This window comes from Pleurodeles waltl, chromosome 7, assembly GCF_031143425.1.
Source record: "Pleurodeles waltl isolate 20211129_DDA chromosome 7, aPleWal1.hap1.20221129, whole genome shotgun sequence".
Lineage (NCBI taxonomy): Eukaryota > Metazoa > Chordata > Amphibia > Caudata > Salamandridae > Pleurodeles > Pleurodeles waltl.
This window is the reverse complement of record NC_090446.1, coordinates 1,114,435,069-1,114,455,257: the sequence shown is the minus strand read 5'-3', so window position 1 is coordinate 1,114,455,257 and position 20,189 is coordinate 1,114,435,069. Positions and strand designations below refer to the sequence as shown.

Below are 20,189 nucleotides of genomic sequence, written 5' to 3'. Positions count from 1 at the left end.
CTCTTATGGCGCATTTTACCGCGTTCAAAAAATTACCAAGATTTTGACTGAATGTTTGTTTTTCCTAAGGAAGAATTCTATTTCGTTCTGTAGGTCTGCAATGTCTGGTGCATTTTCTAGAATTTCAGTGATTAAGTGCCAGGTTCGATTTCCTCCTTTGTTGGAGAGGTTAAGAATGGTTATTGAGATTGCAGCGTGGTCTGAGACGAGGATTGGGTGGATTTTAGCATCAGAAGTGGCCTTTAGAAGTGAGGCATTTGCAAGGAGATAATTAATATGGGACAAACTAGAGTGTGGTGGAGAGAAAAATGAAAAATCGCTGCCCTTAAGGTTGTGTAGTCTCCAAACATCTAAGAGTGGTGTGAGTAAAATGTTTGAGCAGCTGTTTATGTGCCCTAGGAGTTCTATATTTATACGCTGAGTGTCGATCTAGAATGGGGTCCATTGGAAGGTTAAAATCCCCTCATACTGTTGTTTTGGAGTCATGTGGGATGTCTGCTAATTGTTTATTAAGGCTACGCCAAATACTTGGTCCGCCTATGTTGGGAGAGTATATGTTCATGACATAAGAGATCATGAGAACCATTGTTTAGCCATCTGCCATTGGTCTTGTGCTCTGATGAGACTATACTTAAAGCAGATTCCTTGAATAGTAGGGTAATAGCCCTATTTTTTTTGGCAGACTTCAGAGCAGGTATGTCTGATACCAAACCTTTCCTCATTAACAGGTCTTCTTTAAAACCTATCTTGGTCTCTGGGAGGAGTACTAATTTGTCCGCCAGCTCCTTACAATAGTCTAGGATTTTGGATCTTTTGACTGGATGGTTCAACTCCTTGGTGAACAAGGAGATAACGTTTATTGTAAACATTTGGCATTTTTTTGGGTCACTGATGGGCACCTCAATGTGGGGGGCTCTAAACAGGCCTTAGGCAACCATAGGTAGCTCCTTCTAGAGCCAGATAACCCACTATGGAGAGGTACTAGAGGTAGAGAGGGGAGAGAACAAATAACCAGGGTGGTCCACATGGGGTTGTGAGTATTCCAGAGGCATACAAGGGCCCCTTCCCACCTTGGGATGTCTGTAAGAGATGTGGTGCGGCAGGAAAGTCATAGCGGAGCGCGGATGCAGTGGCTATGTCCGGCATAGGAGGCCAGCCAGGTAAGAAGTCATGCGGGGAGAGGTGGATGTAAGTATGATGCCATGGGGATTGTCATTGTGCATGGCACCCATAACTCGAACATCTTAATCATACAATTGCGTGGAGAAAGAACATAGGATGCAATCAGAACGGATCAAAGTAGGGCAGTCTGGAAAAATTGGGCTCTACACTGGGGGATTAACAAAGTTAAGCACACATTGGCTCCAAATGTAAAGCAAAGTACAGTTTAGCAATCTGCACAAACAACATAATATCTGATATTAAAATGTATATACATTCCACTACAAGTGGAGTTTAGCAATCTGCATGTATAACATATTTCCAGATATTAAAATACATGTACACCTAGGCCAAAGTAGTAACTAGGTGGGTAGAGATATCGGTTAGTTAACACAGTAATACAATATTAATCACCTGAGCGGTTGGGGAAGTTATTGAGTGCTTGTGTTTTCCGACAGGTTGTTCTTGGTGGAGCCCTAAAAGGCAGGGATCAAGGGTCTACATCCTCCATAATTAAGCAGCATATAGTCTGACCAATTTGTACGGAAGTAGTTTGGCTTTCTGACCAGCCGCTGACTACACCTATAAGTGTGTAGAATAAACATTGCAAGTGACGACAATGGCTTAGACTTCCCTGTACAGAAATAGACATGTAACAGCAGGTGATCCCGTTGTAACTATCTCTTATGAGGTTAGAGTGTGTGTCTGATGTTTAAGACAGGAGAGTGGGTGTGTGTCCATGCCTAAAATATACATAGTGACATGCGATTAACCAAAGCTGTCTGGAGAGACGTCTGACCAATTTGTAATGGTGCAATTATGGCCCTCTGACTCTTCTCTGAGACCCTGCACTGATGGGGCTTTTCCTGTGGGTTAATGGGTTTAATGGACTCCAATAAACGATGGTCCATCGTGAAAAGAGACCTCCTCTAGGTGTACTCTGGAGAATGGCCCTCATTGTTTAAACAGCAGCCCCTATTGTGCTAACGCCCAATCCCGGGTCAGAAGGGCTGCGCACAAACAAACATTATCATTCTGTGGGAGTATTAGAAACCAACACTAGGGCCAAAACCCTGTCTGTGGTAGGTCAGGCATAAGTTTGTGGAGATCAAAGGAGCAATATTAATTTCAGAGAATTGGGTAAAGCAGGGACAATAATTCCACAACTCTTTTCAAGGGCGCCGATGCTGTCAATCCTCAAAGCAAGCAGAGTCACAGAGCCACAGTGGGGAAGAATGGAGCAGAGGAGTACAATGGGATTAGGCCCAAGCAGTCACCACCATTGTGAGTAGAGGGGAGTACTAATGTAAACTGTGACAGGACCAACACAGAAATCCCAAAGAAAAGCGGGTTAACAGTAAGGTCCTTGATATAGCCCCAACAATGACCTTGTTGAGCAGGTCACGCCCATGTCTAGTTCTTTATTCTTAACCTGAGTCTGACAACAGGGCAAGTAGACTGGGCATAATACGTGCGCCTGGGCGGGTGCGAGCGCACTGTGACACCGATCACGTTGGAAAAGCAGGGCGTTTGAAGGTAAAACATAGTTTTCTTACTGCCAATTAACTGCCACAACCCCGCAGAAGGTCCTTAGATATCTTGACCATCAGTTGGCATAGATTGACAGCGAGCACCGCAGTCAGTATTTTAGGTATACTGTAGCTTTCTAAGGTAGAGCGTGTCAGGAGAGCGTGGCAATTGGGGGTAAACAGTCTGTCTTTACCGCCACTTAGTCAGCAAGGCCCCTCAGAGATTCTTAGAGATCCTGGCAATCAATTGGTAGAAAGTTATTCCTCGGATGGTCTGGCAGCAAGGAGCGTGTAAAGTTTTCCACAACAAGGAGACAGTCCCGCATTGCGATTTTGGAACCTTTGTTGTGGAGATATTGGGTCGAGAGAACACCGGCTTTGGTGATGTTTGGGAGTCCACAATCACTCCCCCATGCTCACACTGTATTCTGCTGCATGTATATGTCCTTTTTACCTCTCAGGAGGGCATCCTGGTCGACGTGTACACCAGAGGCACTGCGGAGCTTAAGGTAGAGCCTTTATCTTTTCTGCGCACCTTGCTACAACCCCTATGCCTGTCACATAAAGCAAACTAAATGCACCCTTTATCTTAAAGGAAATTGACTATGTTTAAAAAGAAGAATTTATTCGTTTTTTTTGTTTAAGTCACCCATTTTTTTCATTTCTACATACACAAAGATAATTTATTACTACCTGCTATGAGGTGTCAGTAAAATATCAATGTTTTGTGACCGGATTTCAGTAGGAAAACATTGATAAATTAGATACTGATACTATATTCTGTATTCTTAATGGACACCTACCACATGCCCCTCCCAGATACCGAATAGGTATCCATGGGGAATTCTATTTTAGGAGCTGGAGCTTTCCAAATTGTGAAATGCTTTGCATATCTGACCCTTAATTAGCAACAATATATATTAAGGAGGAAAGAGCAACAGCTGGTACACTAATGGAAAAAACTGTGTTTCTAACAAAGAACAAGTGCCTCAATAGTGGTTTTAAAAGGCAGCAAAAAGTGTTTGATTGTTCATTCAGCAAAGATAGTTGGTTTGAAATCTCACTAGCAGGTGCTTTGAACTACAGATTTGAATTAAAAGCAAAACTGTAAGAATTCACAGTAGAAACAGTTTGAACTAGTACTGTGTAATGTATATGCTTATACATTGTTTGTATTTACGTGGTAGCTCCCTTGACATCCTTTTTAGAATTTGTAGCTCCTTCTAGGTTCTCTTTAGAATGTATGTATTTTAATATGTTGGTGGGAAGTTTGTTGAGGTTGGTGGAAGAGCAAGTACCACTGACCCTGTGATGCTTTCCTGCAATAAAGATTTACATTTGGAGCATTTGTGTGACCTAAACAGCCGCCGATAACCTAAACGGAGCCATAAGGAATGTTTTTTTTTGTTGAATGAAACTTCTACGAAATCATCTGATTACCCTGTGATGCTGTCTGATGGAGTATACAAAATGTGGACTAGTGCCCCTGTTGCAGTACTGTAAGATTTCCCTGTTTGGTTAAAGACAGTCTGGATATAGCCAAAACAAGTAACCATGAAAACCTACATTTCAGCCAATCTCACGCTCCCCACTGATAAACTTTTCTAGGGCTGTGCCAGTACTTGGGCTGTATAATAGCTAAACTATTACCACATAAGGCCTACGCTGGTAGTAAGTAGTTTGAGGTGAGTAACTTGTGGATTTCCTCTCATGCTTTTCTGGGAACTGAGCACAAGTGCTAAGAGGAACGTCCAGGGCGGCTTCTGCATGTTTTACAAGTGTCCCTGGCAGATGAAATGTGCCAGGGACAGAAGCGATGGGCACATCACACATCATACGTAAGCTTAAGAGAGTAAAGTTGTTGACAACAGGTGGTATGCTGATAGCATCAGCCAGAACTGCGATGCTGTCTACAGGTCTACAAGATTATTTGAACAATGAGAATTATGCAATGGGAGCGAAAAATTTACCTGCTGTTTTTTTAAGCGAATATTGGTTCCTATGCTGGAAATTGATGATGATGTCGGGAATACAGCATCACTTGTGTTGTAGAAGCAACAAGAAATAGTGGAGCGATTATAGAATGGAGTAGAATATGGCAGATGGTGACAATGAGGTCTTAAGAGAAGTAAGAGTGAAAAATGGATAAGGGTGCACATGTGAGACAAAGCCTGGGTTCAGAAGCTTTTAGAAAGTGCAGAATGAAATTGGAAAAGATGCTAGCAAAGAGGTAGCAGAGGTATTCCTCCACTGTTTTTGAAGATCAGGCTTATAGCCCTATGTCAGGAAGTACACATGGGAATTTTGAGAACTAATACGTGAATCAAAGAGCTTTATTGGTGGCCAAGGATGGACTTAGATACTGAAAGATTTGTATAGAGGTCTAGCAATTGTGAAAAAGCTGATAAAACACAAAAGATTAAAACGCCGACGTTGTATCCTTTAGAAAGTCTTACTAACACTGAAACAATCTGGCATTGAATATTATGGGTCCTGCTGTGGGAGAATGGAAGAGGCACGTTTTTTGATGGAAGGGGCAAGTTTTTTGAAGTTTTGGTAGACTTATTTTCGAAATTGTTTAAAGTGAAGGTTGTTGGAAAGTTCAATATAAACTGACAAGAATTCAATTTTAATCAAGAGATATGTTGAAGTAGTTGGAGCCTGCTGGCATCAAGTTCAGCTTTAAGTAACTTTATTAGGTTAGTGAGAGTGGAGCAGTTGAAAGGGCTAATAGGGTGATTACGTAAAATCTACAGTTGGCTCTTGGACGTGGAAAAAAATGGATGCTATTATATGATTCATTGGAAAACATGAGTGCTTTTCTAATTCACCATGCCATCTCTCTTCGGGCTGTCTAGGTGCCTCACAATTTCTTTGTGCCTTCTTTTCCATTCATAACTACTCTCCCTTTGTGGCGCTCTGTACCACAGGTAGTACCAATAAAAACACACAACAGGCTCAGACTGGGCTCTGCGCTGTGCCAGAAGGTTGTTTGAAGCCCAGAAGGCCCAGGGCAGTTCTGACAGTGCTGAGTGACCCGCTAGCTTCTGGGTGTTCAAGCTTTCCCGGTTATCGGCAAGGCAGTGATTTACAGAAACTGAAGTAGAAAATGAAAGTCCTGAGGTACAGTGTAACAGGAAAAGAAAGGAATGGGTCCAGGACAAAGCTCCACAGGGCACCCACTGACAATACGGTGGATGCTTATCTGGCAGAGCACCACCATACAGAGTAGGGTCAGTCCAATCGGTGGAAGGAGAACCCAGCAGGTGCTGTGGCTATGATAATTAAAGCTGACAAGGAGTTATCATGGCGGACAGTGTCGAAAGCATAAAGGTAAGGATGATTTAAACTGGAGCACAGGTGATTTTTGTGTAATGGGGCAACCAGAAAATTAGAGACGTGAGTCCAGATTCTGTGGAATCTTCATTGCAGGGGATTCACAGACTTGCTTCGGGGGTCTGTGTGCTGGTGAAATCCCTTTATTGTATTTCAAAGAAGAAGTGGAGGAGGGAGCCAAGGACAATCTTAGAGGCATCATATGCACGAGTAACCAGTTGAAGGCTCCTTATTCATAGCGATCAACACATTGGTTTTAAAATAGATGGTTTATGCTGCTGACAGGACCTGTTGAATAGTTGAGAAAGTTTCTGGAGTACCAGAGGCATAAGGGCAATAACAATTAGAGGGCAAATGTGCACAGAATGAGGAAGTCATTATAAATGGGTGTCATTGATGCGGAGAGAAAAGGGGGCAAGTAAGATGTGGTTAAGAAGTGGAAAGGGAGAAGGGACGAAAGGTGAGAGGAAGATCCATATTGTTTCAATTTGAGAGGAGACGGAGGTTGAGCAGCTATTGTCTTGACATGAGCAGGTTGTGCAATTGTGAAGTATGAAGACACGAAGGGAGATTGCAGGTTTGGAGAACTTTACACAAAAGTGAGTATGTTAGTTTGAAAGTGTGATGATATGGTCACTTGTAATAGGAGGTAAAGGTGGGGTGGTAACAATTATAGCAAGTCAGTGTGTGATAGCTTCCCCTTTGCCGAGAAGGGTCCAAGCTTTTTATGTTGTATGTAGAAAGAATGGTGAACCAAGGCTGTGGGCGTGGATTGAGGCTGCTAGTGAGATATGATTTGGAGGCTACGTCCAAGACATTATGGATTAATCTAAAAGGTTCCTGCAATGGTTATTTTTTATGCGAGGGTCCAAACAAAGGACTACGAGAAACTCTGTGTCAAAAGTGTTGGACTTTAATAAGTTTCAATTTGGAAACTGGAGAAATGAAGCTGGTTGGCAATAGTGAAAATATGATACCATGGAAGCTTCTAAACCTGGAAAAGGTGTGGTGCAGCGTGCACGCATGGGTGGAAATTCCTTTTGCGTACCAAGCACAATTCCATTCTTTGAACCAAGACTGTATGGTGACCTGTCTTCTTTCATAATAATAGATAAAGAGTTTAGATACTCCTATACCAACTGTCTCTTCATGCAAAAGAGCTCACCGGTGGCAGGAACACCACTGAGTTGAGGGGTACAAAGAGGCTGGCACCGAAAAGAGTGAGGTGTTCTGTCCGGCACATGACCTCACTATGAGTTGTTGCATCTGTCGAAGTCACTCCATCGGTGCGCCAGCTTTGGCTTGGAAAATGGAAGTACTGGCAGAGGCTGGAGAACAAGGTGACTGTGGCTTTGGCTGGTGCTGCCAAATAATGGCTGAAGACATTGATATGATGGTCAAAAGAGAAGCCTTTGAAGCTGGGGCTGGAAAGAAAGCAAAACACTCTCAATGAGGTAATCACAGAACATAAACAGTGTCAGAAAGGGGGCACTGCATGGTTACTATTGTGTTTCTGATGGTAACATTCTAGGCATTGATACTTACGTGGGTGAGATTAATACAGTGAGTTCTCGAGTGAAGCCACCCTCACCTCTGGAGAAGATAACTTTCCGTCTCCATTGTGGTGAGAACTCACTGGTAAGGGAAGCATTGCGGCCATATATGGAAATAGATGGATTACTCTCATGAGTGTGATCAAAACCTGTGTGGAATAAATGACAAAAATACAATCAGTGCTGTAGATTTCACACTTAAATGTGACACTTGTTTTGCACTATGCACCATCATTAAAACATTGTGTACAACTACTTGTACACATGACCATGTTGCAGTGTGTTTGCAACCGTGATGTCAAACTACACATTGAATGAAGGAGATTCTTATGCCACGGCAGTGAAGATGAGTCCTTAACCATGGCCATGATCAGCCGCAGTGCATGGAGGCCTCTACAGTGGCTCTGTATGCTACATTATTTCAGCTATTTACTATTAGTATTGGTTGTCCTGATAGTTCCAAATCATTAATGAGCTTTCCATCTTCCTGCCTGCTTCCTTGGTACCCATGTTAAAGTACCCAATGCATTTATCAGTGAAGAAACTTGATGCTTGATGCACTGACTGCTCTATCTACTCACTGGTTTACATAATTGGAAGAGGGGGTGCCAGAAAATCAAGCGCTTATACCTCAAGAGTTAAATTGCTCATGTAATACTGATTTACTTGTTGACTTCCCAGGATCCTTGATCTTTCCATGTAACCATATGTCTGTGTACAGGGTGCATAATCCCATTGGAGCTCCGCTAATGAATCAGCAGGCGGTACACTAATCTAGTGAAAGACCAACGTATCAGATTAAAAATATCCTGTAACATGAATATTATGTCAAAAGTATGGTGAATAACAAAATATCATATCTAAGGTAAGACTATAATATCGTTTTAACAATGTTTTTGTATTTAATATTGTTTCAAGGCAAAGTGTAATAAAAACAACATGGCTTTTATGTTTCTAAAACCAGCCATTAGCTTCTAACCCACTCTACACCACTCCACTTTACGACACACCAACCGACTCCATGCTACTCCAGTCTATGCCACTCCACTGTATGCCACTCCACTTTACTCTACAACATGCCACTCCACTTTGCACTAATCCACTCTACTCTGGCATGGTACTCCACTGTACGCCACTCCAGTCTATGCCACTCGACTATACGCTATTCAACTGTATGCCACTCCAATGTAGGCCACTAAACTCCATGGTACTCCACTGTACACCACTCTACTCCACACCACTCCACTCTACACCACTTCACTCTATACTACTCCACCCCATGGTATTCCACTGAATACAACTCCCCTCTATGCCACTTCCCTTTATGCCACTCCACTTTACTCCACTCCATTGTGCGTTATTCTACTCTACTCCTCTGTATGCAATTCCACTGTACGCCACTCCATTTTACACCATATCACTCTACACCACTCTACTCTACAAATTGCTACTGAACTTTACAACACTCCAGTCTATGACACTCCACTGCAGGCCACTTCACTCTACTCTACAACATGCCACTTCAATGCACAGTATTAGACTGTACGCACTCCACTGTACGGTATTCCACTCTACGCCATTCTACTCTACTCCACTCCACTCTACGCCACTCCAATCTATACTATTCCACTGTACACCACTCCACTTTACACTATTCCACTGTATGCCACCACCCAACTCTATGCCACTCCACTGTATGCAAATTTCTGGAGGATCCACAAATCTGTGGCAAAAAATAAAGATCCCCATATGGTTTATTAACTTTGCTGGATGTAAACTAGAGTGTAAATTATACCGTAAGAGTAGGGCAGGCAATATTTTACTCCCTCCTATAGTTCACATATAGCAAAGTTAATAAATAGGATCCCGTATGGGAAATTTTTATGGGCAAGGAAGATCTGTAGTACTACAGAGGCATATGATGCAGAAAGGAGTCTACAACATGGATATATAAAACTGGTTTTGCAATCATATTACCAACATGTTATAGGAGTAAAGGATTGATGTGGGACATTTTAAGTATAGCAATGATTTGTCAGAAGAGTTATCAGACAAGACATTGGGGTTAATTTCCTTTCCTTTTCCTTCCATTTCTCAATAAGGCATCATCAGGTTCTGTATGAACAAATTCTGTTTGTTATTAAGTTTCTATTATTTACATTTATTTTTTGTTTCTGTTAATATTAGTTTTGTAATTTTTTTAATTGTTAAAATATTGTTAATATTTTTTTCTAAAAATGTGTGTATATTATTATTTCTATATTTAGTGTTCCGTAATAAATAAAACTATTATACGTTTTTTTTGTTTCATATTTAAATTAGGTTACATCTTTTTGTTGATTATAAATATGTTTGCTAATTTTCAGTTTATTTTACTGCTTATATTTAGAATTGAATGTATTTAAAAACATATTTATTTATTATGGTCATATGTTTGTGTGTAAATATATATGTATGTAACTATATATATTTATATATACGTTTATTTATGTATATATATATATATATATATGTACATATATTAAATACATGATCACAATTATTTATTCAATGCTGTATTATTTTTAACTAATTAGCTATTTAAAATAAATTACTTTAAGCTGATATTTCTAAAAAAAATATTCTTACCTGTCTATCGTCGACATTCTTTTTCACAATATTTTTGACACAATATTTTGTTTGTTCTTATTATAAGTATAGAAACATAATATTGAGGTAAACAATGTTTTGTGAAAATATATTTGTACCGCTCAATATGTTTGCTGGCAATATTCTTCTAGACAACCCACTATTCCACTGGCAATAGCTTGCATACTAACCTCTAGCAACCACCAGCCTTCATGTCTCAAATAGCCATGAAAGACAAAAGCATACTGGCTTTCAAAGGAGGGCACATATACCCATCAGCTGCAAGTGAGCACTTACCCACAGGAAGAGTTATGTGAATGTGAATATGTACTCTGGCATTGCTGCTTCCGGGGTCTGCCGTCACTGAGAAGTTCACAGATTCTCCTGCTGGAATCAAGAGCACCAGCTCGCTGTTGTTCATGTGGGTGTTGTTCCCTGTGGGCAGTCTGACAAGGATAGCCGCCTCCTCTGACAAATTTGAAACTGGAACTGTTGCGCCGGACGGAGTACTGAACTCTAGGGAGGCCAAGTGAGTGGAGATGGAGGTGTTGGTGACAGGGTGGAATGGGTGAAGTTTGAAGTCATAGTCTATCATCACCTGGACAAGCTCTCCACTGCCAGCCAATTGGGCAGCGAAGGCGTCAGGCAAAAGGAACAGACAGCGCTCAGATGGATGCATGCAAAGGAGATCTCTGGAAGCAGCGCGCTTCCCTTGGACATTTATTTCAGAAGTAGTAAGGGATAGTGTCTCCTCGTTCAGGACTCTGGACTTCATCAAGGACTTTACCAGGGCTTGTGTGAGATTAAAGGCAGACACTGCGGCTCCACAGACTCCACCATCGGAGCAAATCATCGGGTCATTGTGGCCAATGTCAAGGGCAGATAGTGTCTGACCTGGAAAAGTAAGAAGAAGTTACAGAGAACAGAAAAATGCCAGGCTTAGAATGAACTCTTAACAACATGTTCCTTTTACAACATGTTTCTTCTAAACACATTCTGATCCCATACCACACATGTTCTCATCCTCCAAAGTGGAGCCCATCCTGATCAACAGGGACTCATATTCATGGAGTTATACCTCAGCAAGCGTTATTGTAAGTGGAGTTCAGCTAAAACATTATTTTCATCACTAGCATTGTATGGAAATGCCTCCTTGGCATGGTTACCCCCTGACTTTTTGCCTTTGCTGATGCCAAGTTATGATTTGAAAGTGTGCTGAGGCCTGCTAACCAGGCCCCAGCACCAGTGTTCTTTCCCTAACCTGTACCTTTGTTTCCACAATTGGCACACCCTGGCATCCAGGTAAGTACCTTGTAACTGGTACCCCTGGTACCAAGGGCCCTGATGCCAGGGAAGGTCTCTAAGGGATGCAGCATGTCTTATGCCACCCTGGGGACCCCCCACTCAGCCCAGACACACTGCTTGCCAGCTTGTGTGGGCTGGTGGGGAGAAAATGACTAAGTCGACATGGCACTCCCCTCAGGGTGCCATGCCAACCTCACACTGCCTATGGCATAGATAAGTCACCCCTCTAGCAGGCCTTACAGCCCTAAGGCAGGGTGCACTATACCATAGGTGAGGGCATAGGTGCATGAGCACTATGCCCCTGCAGTGTCTAAGCAAAACCTTAGACATTGTAAGTGCAGGGTAGCCATAAGAGTATATGGTCTGGGAGTCTGTCAAACATGAACTCCACAGCACCATAATAGCTACACTGAAAACTGGGAAGTTTGGTATCAAACTTCTCAGCACAATAAATGCACACTGATGCCAGTGTACATTTTATTGTGAAATACACCCCAGAGGGCATCTTAGAGATGCCCCCTGAAAACATACCCGACTTCCAGTGTGGGCTGACTAGTTTTACCAGCCTGCCACACACCAGACATGTTGCTGGCCACATGGGGAGAGTGCCTTTGTCACTCTGTGGCTAGTAACAAAGCCTGTACTGGGTAGAGGTGCTCCTCACTTCCCCCTGCTGGAACTGTAACACCTGGCGATGAGCCTCAAAGGCTCACCCCCTTTGTTACAGCACCCCAGGGCACTCCAGCTAGTGGAGTTGCCTGCCCCCTCCGGCCACGGCCCCACTTTTGGCAGCAAGGCCGGAGGAGATAATGAGAAAAACAAGGAGGAGTCACTGGCCAGTCAGGACAGCCCCTAAGGTGTCCTGAGCTGAGGTGACTCTGACTTTTAGAAATCCTCCATCTTGCAGATGGAGGATTCCCCCAATAGGATTAGGGATGTGCCCCCCTCCCCCCAGGGAGGAGGCACAAAGAGGGTGTAGCCACCCTCAGGGCTAGTAGCCATTGGCTACTAACCCCCAGACCTAAACACACCCCTAAATTGAGTATTTAGGGGCTCCCAGAACCTAAGAAAGACTGCTGACCTGAAAGCCCTGCAGAGAAGACGGAGACACCAACTGATTTGGCCCCAGCCCTATCGGCCTGTCTCCCCACTTCAAGAAAAACTGCAACAGCGACACATTCCACAGGGTCCAGCGACCTCTGAAGCCTCAGAGGACTACCCTGCATCTAAAAGGACCAAGAACTCCTGAGGACAGTGGCACTGCTCCAAAGAAGAAACATCTTTGCAACAAAGAAGCAACTTTTAAAAACAACACGTTTCCCGCCGGAAGCGTGAGACTTTGGACTCTGCACCCGACGCGCCCGGCTCGACTTGTGGAGAAACAACGCTACAGGGAGGACTCCCCAGCGACTGCGAGCCTGTGAGTAGCCAGAGTTGACCGCCCTGAGCCCCCACAGCGACGCCTGCAGAGGGAATATAGAGGCTCCCCCTGACCGCGACTGCCTGCTTCTAAGAACCCGACACCTGGTAAGGACACTGCACCCACAGCCCCCAGGACCTGAAGGATCCGACCTCCAGTGCAGGAGCGACCCCCAGGAGGCCCTCTCCCTTGCCCAGGTGGTGGCTACCCCGAGGAGCCCCCCCCTTGCCTGCCTGCTTCGCTGAAGAGACCCCTGGGCCTCCCATTGAACTCCATTGCAAACCCGACGCCTGTTTGCACTCTGCACCCGGCCGCACCGTGCCGCTGAGTGTGTACTTTTTGTGCTGACTTGTGTCCCCCCCCAGTGCCCTACAAAACCCCCCTGGTCTGCCCTCCGAAGACGCGGGTACTTACCTGCTGGCAGACTGGAACCGGGGCACCCCCTTCTCCATTGAAGCCTATGCGTTTTGGGCACCACTTTGACCTCTGCACCTGACCGGCCCTGAGCTGCTGGTGTGGTAACTTTGGGGTTGCTCTGAACCCCCAACGGTGGGCTACCTTGGACCCAACTTTGAACCCTGTAGGTGGTTTACTTACCTGAAAAACTAACAAACACTTACCTCCCCCAGGAACTGTTGAATATTGCACTGTGTCCAGTTTTAAAATAGCTTATTTCCATTTGTGTGAAAACTGTATATGCTATTTTGCTAATTCAAAGTTCCTAAAGTTCCTAAGTGAAATACCTTTCATTTAAAGTATTGTTTGTAAATCTTGAACCTGTGGTTCTTAAAATAAACTAAGAAAATATATTTTTCTATATAAAAACCTATTGGCCTGGAATTGTCTTTGAGTGTGTGTTCCCCATTTATTGCCTGTGTGTGTACAACAAATGTTTAACACTACCCTCTGATAAGCCTACTGCTCGACCACACTACCACAAAATAGAGCATTGGAATTATTTCTTTTTGCCACTATCTTACCTCTAAGGGGAACCCTTGGACTCTGTGCATGCTATTTCTTACTTTGAAATAGTACATACAGAGCCAACTTCCTACAAGCATTTACTGAGGAAATAATCTCAAATGCTGGCTTCTTTAAAAGAAGCATTACTTGCTGGTATTGTTGGGGGCAACTTGAGTTTAGTTGAATGTTTTGGGAGGAAAGTTATGTATACTTAGAGAAAAACATTTTGATTAGTTTTTTTGGATGGAGAGACCCTTTTATTGGAGTTCTCTTGAAATAATGTTTTTTTTTTTACTTTGATATTCGGCAGCTGTTTTTTATTGCTAGGTTTTGCCGAAAAGACCATTTACTATACCAAGAATAGTTGAGAGAGGAGTTCTTAGAACAAGAGGGGTGTGGCAGAACCTCGAAATACTTTTTGGTTTGTTTGAAAGGAGTATTTATAACTCGAAAGTTTCCTGTAAAGTGAGTTCATATTGGCCTTCTTTGAAAGGAGCCATAATTTTGAGGTCCATGGGACAGAGGGATCAAACTGGATTTCTCTGGATGGAGGGATTGTATTGGAATAGTTCTGAAGTTCAGTTTCTGGGTTTCTTTGGAAAAAAGATCACATTTCAGGGTTTCTATAATATATCTTGTTCAATATTTCATGGGATGTTCTGGCAATTTTTTTTCTTACTTGTTTCGGTTTTTCATACTACTGAGGTTCTTTTAAAAGAGCTCTTATTTTTCCGTTTTTTTATGGAAGAAGATATCAGATTTCTAGGGTTTTTAAGAAGAAGAGTTTAACCTGTCTTTTTTCATGACAGTTGACATTTCTGTTCTTTTTTAGTTAGAGTTTATATTTGGTTTTTGAAAGGAGAGTTTATACATCTTTTCCTCTTAGGGGCAGGACATTATTTTTAAAAGAAAGGCCACATTTGTGGGGGGGGGGTCTTAAGGAAAGTTCATTTTGCTCGTGCAGGTTGCAGTGACCCTTTACTCCATTATTATGCTCAGATGGACAAGTTACGATGCTGACAGATTTTGTTATTGAGCAACTCATTGGCATTTATTCATTGACCCCAGAAAGATCAAATTCTGAGTGGGTGCTGTGGTATGCAAACCTGTGGTCATGATTTTGCAGACAAATCCCTGCAGTAGGCACATTAACTCAGTGAGCTTTATTACTGGAAGATGAGCTGTTGAAAGCAAATTACTATTGCCAGAGACATTGAGATTGCCTATGATAGTTTTTGAGGCGGTAACTTTGTTCCCTATCATATGAGCTTGCCCATCATTATCGCTTGGGCAGAGGTGCAATCAGGGTGTAAAGTGTTCCAGACGGTCTAGGGGATCCACCACTTACCCAGAATTCCCAGGATGTTTCTGCCCGCATGTACTGGTGTCTCATGTCCTTCTTCAGTCTCATTGCTGATAACATGGATCATCCTCTGAGCAGCTTCCAGCACCCGTGCACGGCTCCTATGCGTCAACTCTTCAGGGACTGTCTGTACCAGAGAAAACAGAGGGAGGCAATGCATTGTTTCATCAGGGTGAGGTATCTTGAGTAAACCAACCCAACACTGACCCACATATAGCCCGTCTGGTCGCCTGCTCTCAAACCCTCATTACATTCTCTTATTTTTAGGCCATTTCACGTTGCTGTAGGACTTTCTACTGCTGCCTCCTATTGTAAACCATTAGAATCATATTTGCCATCCCTACTAATTCAGGTGGTAGCCTACCACATTTAGCAATTCATACTGCTTACCGATTTTGCCAGCGGCGGCTCCTCCGCAATGGTGTAGGAGCGCCGCCCCCTGGCTGAAGCCAGCAGCAGGGAGGGTGTAGGGCCGAGCCATGGGTGGGAGGAGTAGTGGAGTGCACTTAAAAGTGCACATGTCAGTGCGCATGTCAGTTTGACCGGCCGTCTTAGGCCGGCCAAACTGATACGAGTACTTAGGTTTCTCCAACCCAGTTGTGTTGTACAGCCAAGTTGGAGAAACAGCACAGACTCCCATGCACTGTCTGAGAGGCAGACCTAGCCGCTCAGACAAATCCTGGCACAGCTCTCATGCTAGGTATAGCATGAAGGCAGTGCCAGGATTGCGTGGGGATCTTGTGCTGGTGTCCCAGGGACTGCTGGGACACGAGCAGGAGAGAAGAGGAGCGCAGCGGCCGGCAGTGTCGCCGGCAGGACAGCTACCTTTTTTTTCTTTCTTTTTTCCCTAATGCTCCATCTTCCCCACCCCCCACTTGAGATTTGCGGCCGCCGCCACTGGATTTTGCACTACTTTCCTATAGCTATTAAAGGCATGCTGCCACACTCTGATTACATGTGTCTTCAGTAAGCTACTGCAATGACCTTACCTCTCCAGCTAAATAAGCATGGACCTTATAGACTCTAATATCCACACTCAAATGTCATGGTAATGTCTCCTGCATTCACAACCCAGTCAAATGTATGCACCTTGCATGTGCAAACTGCAATTAGTTTGTGTTTACATATAATGTAAACATGCAGACACTTAAGGCCTGATTTATGACACATTAGCGCCACCTTTGCCTCATTTTTTGACGCAAAAGCGGCACAAACCCCAAAATATAATTATATTTTGTAAGGTTGCACTGCTTTTGCGTCAAAAAATGAGGCAAAGGCGGTGCTAACCTTTCATAAATCAGGCCCTTAATGGCTCTAATCAAGGGCATTGCAAACCCCCTAATTTAGCAGTTACAGCTGGGGTAGGGTTCTTCATGGTCTCCAATTGTTTGCAACTTAGCAGATAAAATATCACAATTAATGCTAAGACGAAAGAAAAATGTGTTGATAGAAAGATGAACGAGTGGATGCATGGGTGGGTGAAAAGGTGAATGAGTGAGAGTATGTTTGGATGAAAGGATGGATGAGTGGGGAAATGATGGGTGGATGGAAAGATGGATGAGTGAGTAAAAAAATGGGTGGACAAAAGTATGGCTGGATGAATGGGTGAAAGGATGGGTGAGTAAAAGGATGGATGGGTGGATGAAATGATGGGAGGGTGAAGGATGCATGGATGGTTGGGTGAAAGGATGGATGGATAAATCAGTGGGTGAAAGGATAGATAGGTTGGGGAAAGGAATGGGGTGGGTAAAAGCATGGATGGGGTAAAAGCATGGATGGCTGGTTAGGATGGGGTCAGTGGGTAAAAGGGTGAGTGGATGGGTGGGTGAAAGGATGGATGGATAGCTGATGAAAGGATTGGTGGGTGAAAGGATGGGTGTGTGGGTGAAAGGATTGGTGTAAGGGTGGGAAAAAGAATGGGTGGATCAATGGGTGAGAGGACTGGAAGATGCATGGATGAAAGGATGGCAGAATAAATGGAAATCTGAGAGGATGGACGGGTGGGTGAAAGGTGGAAGAGTAAATGGGAATCTGAGAAAATGGACGGATGGAAGTATAGCAGAGTAAATGGAAATCTGAAAGGATGGCTGGATTAGTGAAAGGATGGCAGAGTAAATGGAAATCTGAGAGGATGAATGGGTGGGTGAAAGATGGAGGAGTAAATGGGAATCTGAGAAGATGGATGGATGGAAACTGAGAGTATTGATAGATGGTGGATGAATGAATGGATGCATGAACAAAATAATCAAATGACAGATGAAAACTTTTATTGATGATGAGTAAATCAAAGGATGGATGTTTGGGTGGATGGATGCATGCATAGATGATGGATGAGTTACTCCCTTGCCTCTAATACACAGAAGCAGGCACTTCTTAGATGTACACATTTCAGATTTTCAGCCATTCCAGGAGTGTTATGTTAGCTTACTAATCATCTCCAAGGTGCTTGCACACTAGATGATTTCTGGAATGCATGCTACGGAGGTCCAGAAACCTGTTGTGTGTCCATAATGCAGATATGATTCAATATCTGGGGTGTGCATATGCAGCCATTTTTTGAGTGTATGAAATGGAGGCATGCAATCATTTTGAGGCAATCACACAGCAGTCGTGCTGGCACCTGTAGCGTGTTCATAGTAGAGGGTTGCATCTCTCGGTTGGTTGTACATGGATGTGTAGAGGGTGTGCCATAATGGCCTGAGCTGCCTCACAGCACTGAGGGAGCCAGGTTTGAGTCTTGGCATCGGCTAAACATCGTGTGATTCTGGGCAAATAACTTAGGCCCTCATTACAACCGTGGCGGTAAATGCCACCTACCGCCATACTGACGGCTGCCAACATACCGTGCCCACAGCGGTATTCCGCTACGGGTATTATGACCCACCCAGAGAACTCCGCCACTATACAGACACCCACAGAAGTCCGCCAGCCCAAAGGTCAGTAATAAACTGGCAATAGCAAAACCCACACCGTTACGCCAACAGGAATACGCCCACAGTATCACGACCCACGAATCAACGCAGCGGTCTTTCAAATGCAGTAAACAATTGGAGGTACACACCGCTGTGCTCAAAGTACACACACATTAACAAAACACCACCACATTGGACAATTCAAACCTACACACTTCTGACACATATACACACACCACACCCACACACTCACACCACTATAAAACACCCACCCACATTACCCACAACCCTTTCAACGAAAAACAAGATTGCTAACACAGAGAGACACAAGTCAGGAGCACCCACTCAATCTGAGCCTCTGAGCCACAGAACACCACTACCCATACACCATCCACGCAGATCACAGCATACACCCCAACACATCACCCATACATCCTCACACATATCACTCACACCACATCCATGGCACCCCAAAGACACCCCAGATTTTCAGAGGAGGAGCTAAGAGTCATGGTGGAGGGAATTATCTGGGTAGAGCCACAGCTATTCGGATCACAGGTGCAGCAGACGTCCATTGCTAGGGAGATGGAGCTATGGTGGAGAATCGTGGACAGGGTCAACGCCGTGGGACAGAACCCCAGAACAAGGGATGACATCAGGAAGAGGTGGAACGACCTACGGGGGAAGGTGCGTTCCGTGGTTGCAAGACACCGGGTAGCAGTACAGAGGACTGGCGGTGGACACCCCACCTCCTCACCCACAACTAACAACATGGGAGGAGCAAGTCTTGGCAATAATGCATCCTGAGGGCATCGCAGGAGTAGCAGGAGGACTGGACACTGGTAAGTCAAATTGTTACTACTTTATCCCCCCACCCTACCTGCATGCCATCACAAACTCCTACCCCTACCCTCACCCCCATCACTCCACCACCTCAAACATACTCCACCATCACAACCCCTCCATCCCAATACCAAGCCCTGCATGTAACACCAATGCATGTACTCCCAACACAGACCTCCATGGACACCCATCACCACAGCATGCCCAGTAGAGAGACTCACCCAGCCCACAAAATCACCACTCACACAAGGCCAAGCTGACAGGGAAATCACAATCATGCAGGTAAACACACCCATGCACAAGATGGCACACGCTGATACAATAACACTGCATTTGCATCCCCACAGGACCCATACTCAACGTCACCGGAGAGGAGGTGCCAGCTACATCCAGTCACCCCCCCTTGAAGAGGCCCACAGTGATGACAGCAGCTCTGCACGCCTGGATCAGGATGACCAACCTGGCCAATCCGGGACCTCTGGACAGTCGGTTCCCCTGCCACAGTCCCAACCCACCACAGAGCCTCCCCCCTCGGAAAACACCAGCACAGCACCCACCCAGCGGGCCCATGCCACTGTCCCCAGAACACGTCAATCAGCAGTGTGTCCACCACTACAGGGACCCCAGGAAACCCCACAAACCCATGACGATCAGAGACCTGGGACACCAGCACAGCACCCACCCAGCGGGCCCATGCCACTGTCCCCAGGACACGTCAATCAGCAGTGTGTCCACCACTACAGGGACCCCAGGAAACCCCACAAACCCAGGACGATCAGAGACCTGGGGTCAGTGGCAGTGGGAACACGGTTCAGGGGACAGAGGCACAGGACAACAGGGAAGCTGGGAGGACTGCTGTGCGACAGGGGGAGTGCAAAAACAACAAGTGATGGACGGAATGCTGAACATTGTCAAACATTCACCCCCAGTACAGTGATCTGGGCCTAAATCCATCATTTTTTTGCTGCCCATGCCATTCCAGTTTGGACCCAGCCATATGCAAATCAGTCTTGACCCTGTTCCCCATGGGAACAGTCCAGCCCGAACTGCTAGGCCAGGTCTTCCCTGGACTGGAAACAAGCATCCTGGGACCGGTTTCTGGGTTTCACCCTTCATCAGCCAGACTAGCTTGAATCCAGTGGCATGGGAAGCACGGGACCCAGATCCATGCCACTG

The 20,189-nt window shown here is 44.6% G+C and overlaps 1 protein-coding gene across 1 annotated transcript in view; it reads right to left on the bottom strand.

Moving 5' to 3' along the window:
- The window catches only part of LOC138246998 (polycystin-1-like), a 521,270-nt gene that overhangs the window by 231,305 nt on the left and 269,776 nt on the right, over nt 1-20,189 (bottom strand). Inside the window, exons 23-26 of the mRNA XM_069201747.1 lie at nt 15,244-15,385; nt 10,505-11,101; nt 7,572-7,728; nt 7,192-7,450 (exon numbers count right to left, since the gene is read on the bottom strand). Of these exons, the coding sequence (XP_069057848.1) occupies nt 7,192-7,450; nt 7,572-7,728; nt 10,505-11,101; nt 15,244-15,385 (1,155 nt within the window). The remainder of the gene's footprint in view (nt 1-7,191; nt 7,451-7,571; nt 7,729-10,504; nt 11,102-15,243; nt 15,386-20,189) is intronic.